The sequence below is a fragment of the Centruroides vittatus genome, unplaced genomic scaffold, assembly GCF_030686945.1.
Source record: "Centruroides vittatus isolate TY-2023 unplaced genomic scaffold, ASM3068694v2 contig_7, whole genome shotgun sequence".
Classification (NCBI taxonomy): Eukaryota; Metazoa; Arthropoda; class Arachnida; order Scorpiones; family Buthidae; genus Centruroides; species Centruroides vittatus.
In genome coordinates this window covers 2,894,532-2,908,308 of record NW_027122442.1, presented here as the reverse complement: position 1 = coordinate 2,908,308, position 13,777 = coordinate 2,894,532, and the positions used below count along the sequence as shown (strand labels likewise).

At 28.4% G+C, this 13,777-nt stretch overlaps 1 protein-coding gene across 1 annotated transcript in view; it reads left to right on the top strand.

Moving 5' to 3' along the window:
* LOC136980493 (cytoplasmic dynein 2 intermediate chain 1) overlaps nucleotides 1-13,777 on the top strand; it is a 47,084-nt gene that overhangs the window by 2,032 nt on the left and 31,275 nt on the right. The window contains exons 4-6 of the mRNA XM_067276623.1: nucleotides 6,861-6,920; nucleotides 9,278-9,346; nucleotides 13,502-13,573. Of these exons, the coding sequence (XP_067132724.1) occupies nucleotides 6,861-6,920; nucleotides 9,278-9,346; nucleotides 13,502-13,573 (201 nt within the window). The remainder of the gene's footprint in view (nucleotides 1-6,860; nucleotides 6,921-9,277; nucleotides 9,347-13,501; nucleotides 13,574-13,777) is intronic.

Sequence of the window (13,777 nt, the reverse complement as noted above, 5' to 3'; positions counted from 1 at the left end):
TTTGCTTGTTAATTAAGTATGTAGTGTCATCAATCACATAAAGTAAAAAGCCTTGATCTTTCCAACTTACAAAAGTACATTCAATTAAAATTGCTCCACAGCTGATTTGCACCAATTTGGAAGAGAAAATATTTCTTATTTCCATAAAAGTCATCTCAGGTTATTTTCTTTTTGAATCATTAGAATATTTTCCTCTACCGGAGTCTATTTCCAATCTTTGTCCTATCCCTTTTAAAGGAAAATAATTGCTTCAAATCATTGCATCTTGTGTTGCAAATTTGTATTTTTCTCAAATTTAATAACTTGATGATGTGTTATGAGTATAAAACTAAAACACAAAATTTATTATTCTTATTGTCTTTCCATTGAATTTTTTTATCATGCATGCATGCATGAAGATTTCCTCATATTGGTTTGGAGTTGCATGCTATGATAGTTTGTATGTATTAATGATTCTGAAGACTATACCAAGTTTGGGGTGCCCCTATTATAAAAAGGTTGAAAAACACTGTAATAAAGATTACTATGTTACAGTTTGTCGTTGGAAATCTTAGAAACTTACATCTTCAAGATACTTCAAGATAAAGAATGTGGTGTATAAGATTGTCAATGAAATATTGAAACTCATGGCAAAAATTCATCATGCAATCAACATACCCAAGAATATGTTGTGCCACTTTATGCATGATATACTTGAAAATATAAAGAGTGGTTGTGCATGAATGAAGATCACTTGCATGATATCGTCTTTAAAACTATGTTGTTTGAAATCTTGTGCATGAAAATTCATTTTTAAATATTTAAAAGTTAATAACTATCTATTTTTAATCATCCATTTTTCTGCTGGCTCCTGTATTTTATGAGATTATTTTCTGTATACCATAATTTAAAAAATGTCATATTTATTGAAAGTGAATATTTCTGTCAATGTATACTAATTTAAATGACATGAAGTGTTGTTATTTTATTAAACTGTCTTTGAAAACAAAAAATAATTTTTATTTACAGTAATTATGATAATTAAAATCATTGATGATAAAAATTTTTTATTTTATCTATACATTAAATTATATTTACTTTTAATCAAAGATTTAAATCTATGCATTGTATTATTATTATTATTATTTCTATTTTTACTGTGTATTATTCTTGGAAAGTGTCTGGTATCATATCTCACAGGCTTGGCACTCAGGCCTGCCTGTGAGACCACTATATAACCTTAAACAGTCATTATTATTTTTTTGCAAATATCAAAATTTCCTAATAATGTGAAGTGTTCAATATTGCAGCTTTCTGTAGTGCCATGTATATATTATTATTAAGGTTTAATGTTTTTAGACTTTAGTGTAGTGTATGTGGTATAACATCAGTAGAAGAGAAGGGACAACAGGTACAATAAATACCTTATCCATCCCCCACATCTGTCTTATTTCTTGTGCAAGTGGAGTGTACTTATTGATTTTTTTCAGCAATTTTTATGTTATGAGTTTTGGAACAAAGATGTCTATTATATAAGTGATGTTACTGCATTTGTCAATGAAAGTGATGTCAGATCTATTGTGATGAATTGTTTTATCTGATTATGGCTCTGTCATAGTATATTTTGTGTGTGTCATTTTCTAATAATGCCTGTGGAGTATATTTGTAGTATGGTAGCTAGGTGTTTAATAATCTGTGTTTGTGTACAAGCTTTTGGTGTATTATATTTGCTACTTGATTATGTCCATGTAAATAATCTGTCTGTGCCAAGAGCTTGCAACCCAAAGTGATTTGTTGTATAGTTTCTGGCATGACGTGACGTTTTTTGCATGTGTCATTTGTGAGTGTTGTATCTTTGAGTATGTGTTTTCTGTAGTTTTTAGTACTTATGACCTGATCCTGTATGGCAATCATGAATCTTTCCATCTCCTCAAAGAGGCATCCCCGAGCTAACCAGCTGTTTGACGCAGTTTTGTCAACAAAATCTTTGGCCTGTCAAGGAGTAAGGATGCCTGCTATGGAGTGCCTTTAGAGTCCACGATTGCTTAATGGTGTCTATGCTTTTAATACATTGTGTTGTGTCCGTACTACATGAGTGTAAGTTTAATGGCGTGTGATTTGAGTCTGCTAGAGTTACTTCTTTATGTAACTGTGATGTTTCTTGTTTTCTGTAGAAAAACTCTAGTAGTGTCTTATTTGTTTGTAGTGAATCAATCAGGCCACATCTGCCATCTTTACATGTCAGGGTTAATCTTTCTATTGCAGATTTAGGATGATGATGTTTATGTTTAGTAAATGTTGTTCTTGTTTAAAACTTTTTATTAACTTACTCTGTCCATCTGTTCATCTACTTCCCAATTTTCAATCTAGTTGAAACTTTGCACATATATGTATTGCCAATGACAGTTTACTTTTTAATAGTTCACAAACATTTTTAACAATTAGCAAAAAGTTAGCAAATAATTAAAATTTGTAAATAAAATCTGATAACAGATGGCACTACAACACATGACATTATTTGCCATTCCATATGTAGGAATAAACATGAAGACAAAGAATATGGTTATCCCACCAAATATCTAAAGTACACCTTTAGTCTTTAAGAAAATATAAGAAATATACATAAAAGATACTAGTCTTCACTTATTAACAACCTTATCAGCAATTTTGCAGGCCAAAGGAGCTGTTATGTTCAAGGTAGCATTCTATCACCAAAGTAATTGAGAGGACTAATCACTCACTTCATCAAATTTAAATGACTTTTATTGAATCAAAACCAATTTCACAGAGAACAATATACATAAAATTAAATGTTAAACTAAGAAGAATTTTAAAAGTTCAGTATTACATACATATAGTATAACTAAAAAGTAGAAAATAAAAAATATTTTAAAAAAAAACATTTTAAAGTAACTTTTTATTCAGGTAAATGTACTAAAAAGTAAAAAATACTGGTTCCAAGTGCTATACCAAACTAAAATCAAGATGTACCCAAACAAGTGTTACATTAAGCTTTTATGTTGGTATATGTATCTTTAGCTCTCTCAGTATTTTTGGTATTATGCGACCAAAAATAAAAGCATGGGACACTTCTCTTTAGAAAAATTCTATGACCATAATACCAAAAGTACTATGAAAGCTGAAAAAATGTATGTTTTACTGTTTAGTACATTTATCTGAATAAAAAACATTACTTTTAAAATGTGTTTTTATATATTTTTTATTTTTCTTTGGAGTTGCTCAAGATCTGTGTGAGTCCAATGTATAACTCCAAAAGATTAAATTAGTACTGGGACGACATATGTGTTTATTGCTTTAACTGTGTGTTTTGCATTTAACTGTGTTCTGAGAATAGCATTTAACCTATTTTGGTATTCTTTAATTAATCTTTGCTTTATTTGTGTATGTTCTGTTAGTTTAGCCTGTTGGAATTCTAAATACTTGTAGAACTCACCCTCTTTCATGGATACAAAAACGTCTCCATTTCCAAGTGCAAAATCTTTCTTCGAGATTCCTTTTTCTATGTGAAGTGTTTTGCATTTGTCTAAGCCAAACTCCATTTGTATGTCCTTGGAGTATGAATGTGCAATTTAAAGGAGTTGATGAAGTTGTTTTTGTGTGGATGCATAAAGTTTTATGTCATCCATGTACATGAGATGTGACAATGTAAACTGTGTTGTTTTTTCATGTCTGATATTGTAGCCATATTGTGTGTTGTTTAACATGTTGGATAATGGGTTCAAGGCTAGGCAGAATCATAGAGGACTCAAGGAATCTCCTTGAAAAATTCCTTGCCTAAAAATATTTGGTTTGTTTGTTTGGAAGTGTTATGAATGTTATGAACCCTGAGATGTAGTGTTGTTCTCTAGTGCAGTATAGTGTTTTGGAAGAATGCAATGAGTGATGGATGTATTTTGTACATGTGTAGAATATGTATTAACTAACTGTGTGGAACTTTTATCGAAGGCTTTTCTGTAGTCTATATATGCCATGTGTATGTTTTTGTGTTGTTTGTGTGCTTGAATCTATGAGTAACTGTTCTTTGCATCCCCTGTGATTTCTACGGCAACCTTTTTGTTGTTCCGTAAGAATGTCGTGTTCTTCAACATGTTTGTATATTTTATTTGCGATACAGGATGTCAATAATTTGTAGTGTTGAAAGACATATAATTGATCTGTATTGTGTGGGGTTCGTGATTAGGGATTGCAATTGCTGGATCCCTCATCCAGCAATCCAGCTGGATCCAGCGCATTCTTTGGCCTGCTGGATCCAGCGCTGCGGATCCGCAAATACTCAACTAACTTTTTAAATAATTGCGCAAAAGTCTACGTTGTCGCGTTGCTGCTTTGCTAACTACTAGACTGCTACTAATTACTTACTCACTACTTTACTAACATTAATAATTAAATTACTTATAAATAAACTATACCTTAATTAATCCAGCAAAATTTAATAAAATAATAACGTATTCAATTACTTTTAAGGATCTTCCTCAGTTACAAAAAAATACAACATTAACTATAGAACATAAAATGTGTTTGGAATAAATATAAAAATAATAGTGCTTAATTACATCCCATTTTTTTTAAACAAGATACATAGATGTACTGCCAGGTCTGATAATTTTCGTATTGTATACCGACGTAATCCCACTGTTTTCAAACTTTTAAGAAACGATAAAAAGAAAGCGGATCGGAATTCAACAACGGGTATATATTCGGTGCCTTTACACAACCAACGTTTGAATTCCAAGCTTGTTTATGTGGGTGCAACGATGCACAGTTTAAAACAAAGGCTCAAGAGCACAAATATACAATCAGTAAGAACCTTGACAACACTACGCTGGCATCATACGCAAGACAGAAGGATGTTAACGTCCAATCGGATCAAGTGGCAATTATAAAAACGATGATGAATAGGCAAACGGTCAAACATCTTGAGAGATTGGAAATCTGCAAGACGCACATGACAACTCGTTGTATAAACCATAGAGATGCGGACTCATTGTCTACCATGTGGAAATCCTTTTACATTAATTAATGTTATTAACGGACAGTGCTGGTTTCGGGTTGGATCTTATATACAGGGTGTTTTTTTTTTTAAACTGATGGTACTCAAAGACATCTGTAGAGCAATCTAACAGCCAGACTGTCGCCAAATTTGAGAGAGTGACTAAGGATGACATGGGAAAGAGATTCTGTGAAGAAAAAAGTAGTACCCAAATTTGCCGGTAGGGGTGGATTTGGCACTGTTGTAGCAAAACAGCTAAGAATCTGCATAAAATCCAGCTGCAATTAACAAACACACGAATGAATAATCAGACAGAGGTTTCAGTGTAATAACGAAAGTTTAATTAATCAGCAAGTAACCTTCTCCCTTCTTCAATGTGATCACCATCCTGCTGGACAACTCATTGCATCCTGAACATCGTGTTCTCTATGGCCGAACATAACATGTCTGCAGGAATGTTCATCACAGTTTGAGAAATGTTGTCCTTCAAGGTCATCAAGTTTGGGACACTACCAAGATAGACCTTGGACTTTAAGTAACCCCACAGGAAAAAGTAACATGGGGTTAGATCCAGGGAGCGAGGCAGCCATGCAAGTGGAAAAAAGCGACTGATGATCCTTTCTTCAGTGAAGTGCTGGTAGCTTTTTCGCTACAACAGCGCCAAATCCTCCTCTTCCAGTGAATTTAGGTACTACTTTTTTCTTTGCAGAATCTCTTTTCCATGTCATCTTTAGTCACTCTCCCAAATTTGGCGACAGTCCGGCTGTTAGATTGCTCTACAGATGTTTCTGAGTACCGTCAGTTTAAAAAAAACACCCTGTATATATTTTTTCCGCTATTTATTTTGTTTATTTATCTATATTTTGTCCGTTTGGGCGTTTTCCGTTAATTTTTATATTTATTCCAAACACATTTTATGTTCTATATTTAATGTTCTATTTTTTTTTGTAACCGAGGAAGATCGTTAAAAACAATTGAAAACGTTATTATATTATTAAATTTTGCTGGATTGATAAAGGTGTAGTTTATTTAACTTATTCTACTTCCAGTACATAGTTTTATATACTTATAAATAACTACAGACTAATATGTAGAGCCTATATATGAAAACTGGTAAGACTGATAGCCACTTAGCCACTGATTATCCCTCCTTACATTATTATAATATATTAATATAAATCAATCAGTAGAATTACCTTTGCTATTATTTAACTTAAAGATTGCATTATAATTATAATCTAACTAAACATTTAAAGATAATTATCTCTATCTCAAGTGTTAAACCGAACCAAAGTTAAGTTTACTACCTAAATGTGTAAGAAGTTTTACTGATTTATAGTGATCAGTCTAAATAATAAAAGCTTCTTAAGTATTTTTTAAAAATGTTTTATTTCATTAAAAAAACATAAATTGCAGGATAGATAGATAGACAGATAACACTTTATTGCACCAAAAATACATCCTTGCTGGATCTGTGCTGGATCAAGCTGGAATGATTTCAATCCAGCAAAAATCCAGCTGGATTCAAAACACTGCTGGATTGAAATCCCTATCTGTGATATTGTTGTGTTAGGTTTCATGTAGGTGATATCCCGAGTAAGAAATTTTAGCATGTCTTGTAGATTGATGACGATGTGTGTTAGGTGTTTAGCTAGTTTCTGGTGCAGTGATGTAAACTTTTTGTACCAGAAGCTTATTATTATTATTGAACTAGAATGGTTAAAATGGTTGTAACTAAAAGTACTAATTCTCAAAATTGAAAGTTTAAAGGCATGTATTTATAATATTTATAATAAAATATTTTATAAGCTTGCATTTAAACTTATAAACAGGAAATAAGCTTTTTTTTATATATGTATTTTTTTGATAGAATGAAGTACATAGAAGAAACAGCACAACAAAAGACACACGTTTGAAAAATGAAGTAAAGGTACTATAAGTATTTGTTCTACTTGAAAATATAACAAGTTATATAATTCTAAATTGAAATACTTTTAGTTTCAAAAATTTTGTAAAATTATTTCTGAATATTAGTTTAAAAAATAATAATTTTACTGTAAGTTTTTATTAATTATGTTTTCTCTATTAATATTAATAGCTAAGGGACAAAACAATTTCTAATAACCAATAGAAACAAATAGTGAAGTAGTGGTGATATTTGAATGTTATATTGAAAGTTGCAAGTTTGATTGATCTATTACTTTCCTAACTCTGTTATAGATAACAGAGGGGAAAGTATGACAATCACTCAAAAAATGACCCCCAAGATTTTTTACATTTCTCGATTTAGGGACCTTAAAACATTGAGAAACGAAAAAATTCAGGGTTTTTCTGTATGTATTGATGTTAGTGTTTGTATGTGGGGACACAGTTTTATTCACTCACTTTGAAGCTTAATAACTCCTGTGCCTTTTGTCAAAAAGTCTAAAATTTTGCATGGAGGTTTATGTATTAGAAGGATTGATACTGTTAAAGTTTGGTGGTTTTAAAGATCAAGGAGATGGGAGAGGTAGAGGGGGTCGTGTGTCATATCTCCAGTAGGGTTGGATTTAATGACAATTTCACTTGTTATTAGCATTTGCAATTTTTTATAAAACACCCTCTACCCTCAAAATTAAGCTTTTTGCTATTATATGAAAAGTTCTTTAAATAAAATATCATAACAAATGGCACCAGATGCAGTTTTAAATGTTGTTGCTGGGAAAGTTAGGTAACTTGTCGCTGAATTTTTTGTCAAGTTTTTTCAATTTTAATCTAAATGATTTTAAAAATTATACTAATTAATTTTTTATTTTTATTTTTTATTAATTTTATTTTAATAATTAAAACTGATATTTGAGAATTCAGGTTTTAAAGCTTCTAAGGATTGCTTTACATTGTTGTTAAAAGAGAATACATTGAAGGCCATAAAACAATACTTTAATAATAAAACAGTACTGTTGGTTTATCATTTCAAAACTCCACAATCAGTAAAAGATTATTCAAACTAAAGTTTGTCAATTGTATAGTAGTTTAACAAAAAAAGTTCAGATTAGCTTTTGAATCATACTTTTCCAATTAACTCTGTCATAAAGGCATATTATGAGAAGAAAATGACGATCTTTAAAATTTTTCCCCCTTTAATAATACACTTTAAATATTTTTCCAACATTGATAATGTTAATGAAAATATTAATGTTATGTTCATACTGTCAAATATGATAGGCCGTATTCAATCTACATAACAGAATAATATTGCACGTTTAAAAGTTATTACCTAGAGAATATAATTACTGAGATGATTACAGACGATGGTGATGATGATTAATTCATAAAATTAGGTTACATTAATCTTATTCTTTTGTTACATTTTAATGAGTCTATAACTTTCAAGTACAAAGTCTAAAATTATATAATAAAATCCTAATTAAATTTTTCACTAATTAATACATGCATGAAATAAATCAAATACAATAAAATCTCTCTTAACAGACACTTCTCTTTAATGGTCAATTTTTATGGTCAGTGTATAAAAGTATATAACTTTATTACAATTGACTGCTCTTAAGTGGACACTCCTCTTCATTAAAGACATGGACACATGAAGTGCACTACAGTTGATGTCTTGACCTCTCTTAATGGATACCACAGATATTCATCAGGTCAACTTCCTTTGAAATTTCTATGACTGTAGTCAATTCATTCCGCAAATTCACAATAAGAAGCTTACAATTGTCCATGTCTACACATTTATCTTAACTGTAGTAAGGACAGGATATGTGTTTTTTTTTTTTTCATAATAAATCATTTAGATAAGATTCTTAGATAGTTATGTTTTTAAACTTTCCATGGATTTTGTGGAAAGAAATATTTTACTACTTTTAAGATTATTTATAAAAAATAATATTTAACATATTTTAAAAATAATTACATTTAATAAAAATATTTAAAACACTTTAAATTCTCTCAAATATTAAAAGATACCTTTGTATTTTAATAATTTTCCTTCATAAATTATTCATTAAAAATTATTATAAAAATAAATTATATTAATATATTTGTTAAATTTGATTTTTATTTATAATTTTCTTAATCCAATTACTAATTAAATAAAATTATAAGTGTTAAGTAATATGGTTTTATTCTTTTCAAATAATGCCAATTTAATATATTCAAATATTAATTTTCTAACTTTTGACTAATTTCAATATTAATTAGATTTTAATTATAAATATAATTATTCAGTAATAAATAAAATTATTAATCTGATAAATTAAAAATATATTAAATTTTTATATTTTAAATCAGAATTCTATTAATGAAGAACATAAAAAAAGTAGTACAAGAAGAGACAAAAAGTCAGAAAGTGAAGAAAAGGTATTTTGCTTTCATACATATTTTATAAAATGAAGTATAGCAAAGAATAACTGAAACTAAATTGAAGGAAATATATCATTCTGCTATTAGTTATTAATCAAATTAAACTAAATTATATCTAATTTCAATAATGATTTGTTCAAAATAAGGATTAATTTTTAATTCATTATTACTTTTACACAATTAAATATATTCATCTATTTATATCTATAAATGAATGATCATATTTAACTACATAATGATAATATCTATAATTTAATATGTAGAAAAATTGTTATAAGTGCATTGTTTTTATGATTATAAAATAAATTATTATGAACTGCCTGATTTTTATAGTAACAAATTTAGAATAAAATAATGTTTTATACATAGCAAAATCTGTGACAGATGGATCTTTTCTAACACAGAAACTTGTGAAAGCCAGAAAATTGCAATTATTTCAACATTATTGTCAAATTTTCCCACAAAATAGCCTGTCTAAGGTGAAACTAGTGAGATATGAGCAGAAAGCTATATGTATTATTAATTCATATTAGTTATAACCTCTCAAACACTGAAACAAATTAAATTGAAGAGCAGACAAAAAATATTAGAAATAAAATCAAATTTTTTGATATTTATTTTAACTATACACATGAAGTACAGTTAATATGATTACAACAAAATAAAATATTAAAATAAAAACTATAATAAGATTAAAATTTAAAAACTTTTTAAAAGGCCTCAGTCAGTTCTTATATATTGGATAAGATAATTAACTGTTAAAAATACAAGTTTTCTTTCTGACTGTTCATCCAAGTTCAAATTATTTTAAAACAACATTAAAATTAAAATCAATCAAATAAAACTTTATTTACTTTTTTCCAATGTCTTCATTGTGAAATCGAAATGTATTTATTGGAATAAAGACATTGGAAAAAAGTAAATCAAGTTTTAATTGATTTTAATGTTAATGTCATTTTAAAATAGTTTTATCTCGGATAAATAGTCAGAAAGAAAACTTGTATTTTTAACAGTTAATTATCTTATCCAAAGTAAAATTACATTTAAAACCAATTAACTTTAATAAGTAATCCCAAATATCTACATAAAATCTTACAAGTTTAGATTTGGACATTTTTGTTTCCTCCATGTAACAGAAAAAAGTTTTCCTATTTTCAAATTAAGTTATAACCTCAAGAATAGAGTGAACATCCTTGTTCAAAACTTCTCTTAATGGCTTACTTCAATAGGAAGTTTTTCAGCATGTAAAAGAAGAAACTTACTTTACTTGATTTTCTGTTCAATTCTGTCAGAAATTTTAGAAAATATTGCTATGTTTTCTTTTTCCATCTTGTTTATATGTTTTATGCATGTGTGTTCATGGCCTAAGTCTATTTTAGTTTTAAAACAGCAGGATGATTGCACTGCTTTCCTGATGAATTGAAACATTTTAGATAAGAACATATTACTGAAAATGTTAAATGCTTCACTGGTAATTAGATCTTATTAAAAGTTTGAAAGGTTTCTAGATTGAAACCTTTCAAAAGCACATTCAAATTTTCAAGCAGTGATCATTTTCTTGTTTCTACCTGGTTACGACAGAAAACCCATTTAACAAGAATATTTATAGTCCTATAATTCTGGTCTTCACACATTTTACTGTAAATTATCCTTGATATTAAATTTAAAATATATTTTTAATTAAAACTACATCTTTAATGATAATTAAATTTTAAAACAGAAAAAATACAGAGAGATTTAAAAAGATCTTTACAACTTACAGCAGAAAATGTAAAAGATTTTAATCAGAAGATTTACAGAATCAGTTAATATATTATTTTATAGCAAAACACATCAAGTTTTACCTCAAACTGGCATTTAGTTTAATATGAATACATTGTGAAACAGCAGACATCCCTTTCTTGCCAAAATCAAAGAAGACATCTGTTGTCAACTGATTTGAGTTTTGAGCTTGGCAATATTTTCAGGCAAGAGTGGAATAAATTCTAGATCTTTAATGAATCCCCAGAAAGAAAACTCAACAGGTGTCAGAACTGAGAACAAGATAGCCAAATTATTGGCTCTTCTTTCAATTTTTTTTCCTTTTGGGGTTTCATAAGATCTAATGTTTATTCCAACTTTGCCTGCAAATCATGTGAGCTCAAAACTCAAATCATCACAGTTACTGAAGTGATAATAGATTTTCTACTTAGAATTTGGCAAGAAATTGAATTTAAGTGGGATGTCTGCCATATCATCAGTGATGCTCACATTGAATCAAAATGATTATTTGAGGTAAAATTTGATGTGTTTTACTACAGAATTGGTTTATTTAATTTATGCCTTTTGATTAAAATTCTATATACTTCCAAAGTTGTAAAGTCCTTTTTGAATTACCATGTATGATAAAGCAAAACACTTAATACGTTTTAGAAATAAATATAGAAATATTTTTAATTAGTATTAACAATTTTGGAATTTAGATTTTTGTTTTAAATTTTATAGTGAGGAGAATTTGGAATACGAAATTCTAAAAATGTTTATTATAATTGAAAATATTTCCACCTTGTCTTCTACAAAGTATTAAGTCTTTCGTTTTATTTGATCTTTTTTTATTGGTTTAACTGAGAACAGATTTACTAAAGTTCATAATAAATGCTAAATTTTAAATTATTAAAAAATATAGCTGATTTAAAATTATAAAAAAAATTATTAAATAACTCATGAAATATCTGGTTTAATTTTTTTTTTTTTTTTTGAAAAATGTTATTTTGACTTTTACAGTCTAAATAAAATTGATTAAGTTTAAATTAAATAAACAGTGAATTAAATATACCATTGTCTCTTGATAGTCCAACATTTTGTAATCCGACATGCTCGGTAGTCCGACGCACCTCCCACCAAGGTCACCGTAGTCCCTGCCCCTGTTATGTGTCTGCTTGCACAGAAGGACGTCGTGACATGAATCTCCCCACCCAATTATTACACAATGACACACATTTCTTGTGTTTTCCGTGAGCAGTTCTGTACGTACTGTATTATTTATGCCTATACATACTGTATGTACATTTATTGGCTTCCATATTTCTTTTAATAAACATGTTTTAGTTAACCGAAATGAGTGTTTCATTTCCATATTAACCTAGGCAGCATTTTACTCATAAAATGTAGGAATATTGTAGGCTACTGCTAGCAAAACAATGCCAAATATGTAATCACTTTCGGTAATCCGGACACTTTTGGTAATCTGACATCCCTTTGGTCCCATACCTGTCAGATTATCAAGGGACATCTGTATTTGATAAAAATTTTATGACATTAGCAATTATAATTATGGTTTAGTTGGTTAAAGCATTGCTAAAATAATGCAAAAGTCATGAGATTGTCATTTAGACCTTTTTAAAGTAAAATAAAATCTTATTTGTCGGAAAGTCAATTTATCTTAGCAAAACATTAAACACAAAACAGACCATATTTTCTCAAAAGTAGAGAACTAGTTAATCCTTTTCCATTTTTCAATTCTGCTTCTTGCTGCAATAGATCATCTACCTGTAATGAATTTATTCTTTATTTATTGCTTCGAAGTTCAGCTCAGCTTATCTTAAAGTATGCTGAATCTAAGTTAAGAATATTTATTAAACTACCTGACAGCTGGCTGTAAACCAATATTGATTTCATTCAATAGGCTCAGACTCATTCTTAGATAAGTCTACTTTCACATTTTAAAAACCCATTAAACATCAAGTGAGACATTGCACTATGTAACAAAGGGATAAATCTAACAATGTTATGCTTCTGTTTTATTTTTTTTTTAAATGATTTAACTAGATTGCCTGTGATATTATTGAATGTACAGTTATATGGATTATGTATTGGATATCATTATATAATTATAACAATTTTATCCTATTATAGCATCTTCGTTGCATTTGCCTGGCCAACATCAACTGCTTAAGCTAATATTTTTTATAATTTAATTATTAATTTTCATGAACACATTTGATTTTAGTTTATTGATATTATCAATAATTCTGTTCATATGAAATTAATAATATTTAGAATAGTTTAAAATTCATATGGATTTTATTTACTAATGTTCTTAATCTTCTTTTTTTTCTTGAAAAATTCAAACTTTATACGTACTTTACTAATATATTATTTTTAAAAATTCAGATATCAAAAGAGAAAGTGCAGAAAAGACATGCATTAAAAAATGACTACGAAGAAATTCCGTCCACATCAAAGGTAATTCAAAAACTTATCAAAACTATCTCATTTAATATATTTTATTATATATTTATTATTATTATATTAATACATTTTGTTATATAAAGTAATGGATTTATTTTATTTTAATTTAAATGAAAGAAAGAGCAAACATTGTTCCTTCTTTCAAAATAAGGCTATTTTATTAAATTTCAAACTTAATATTTAAAGATATGAACAGAA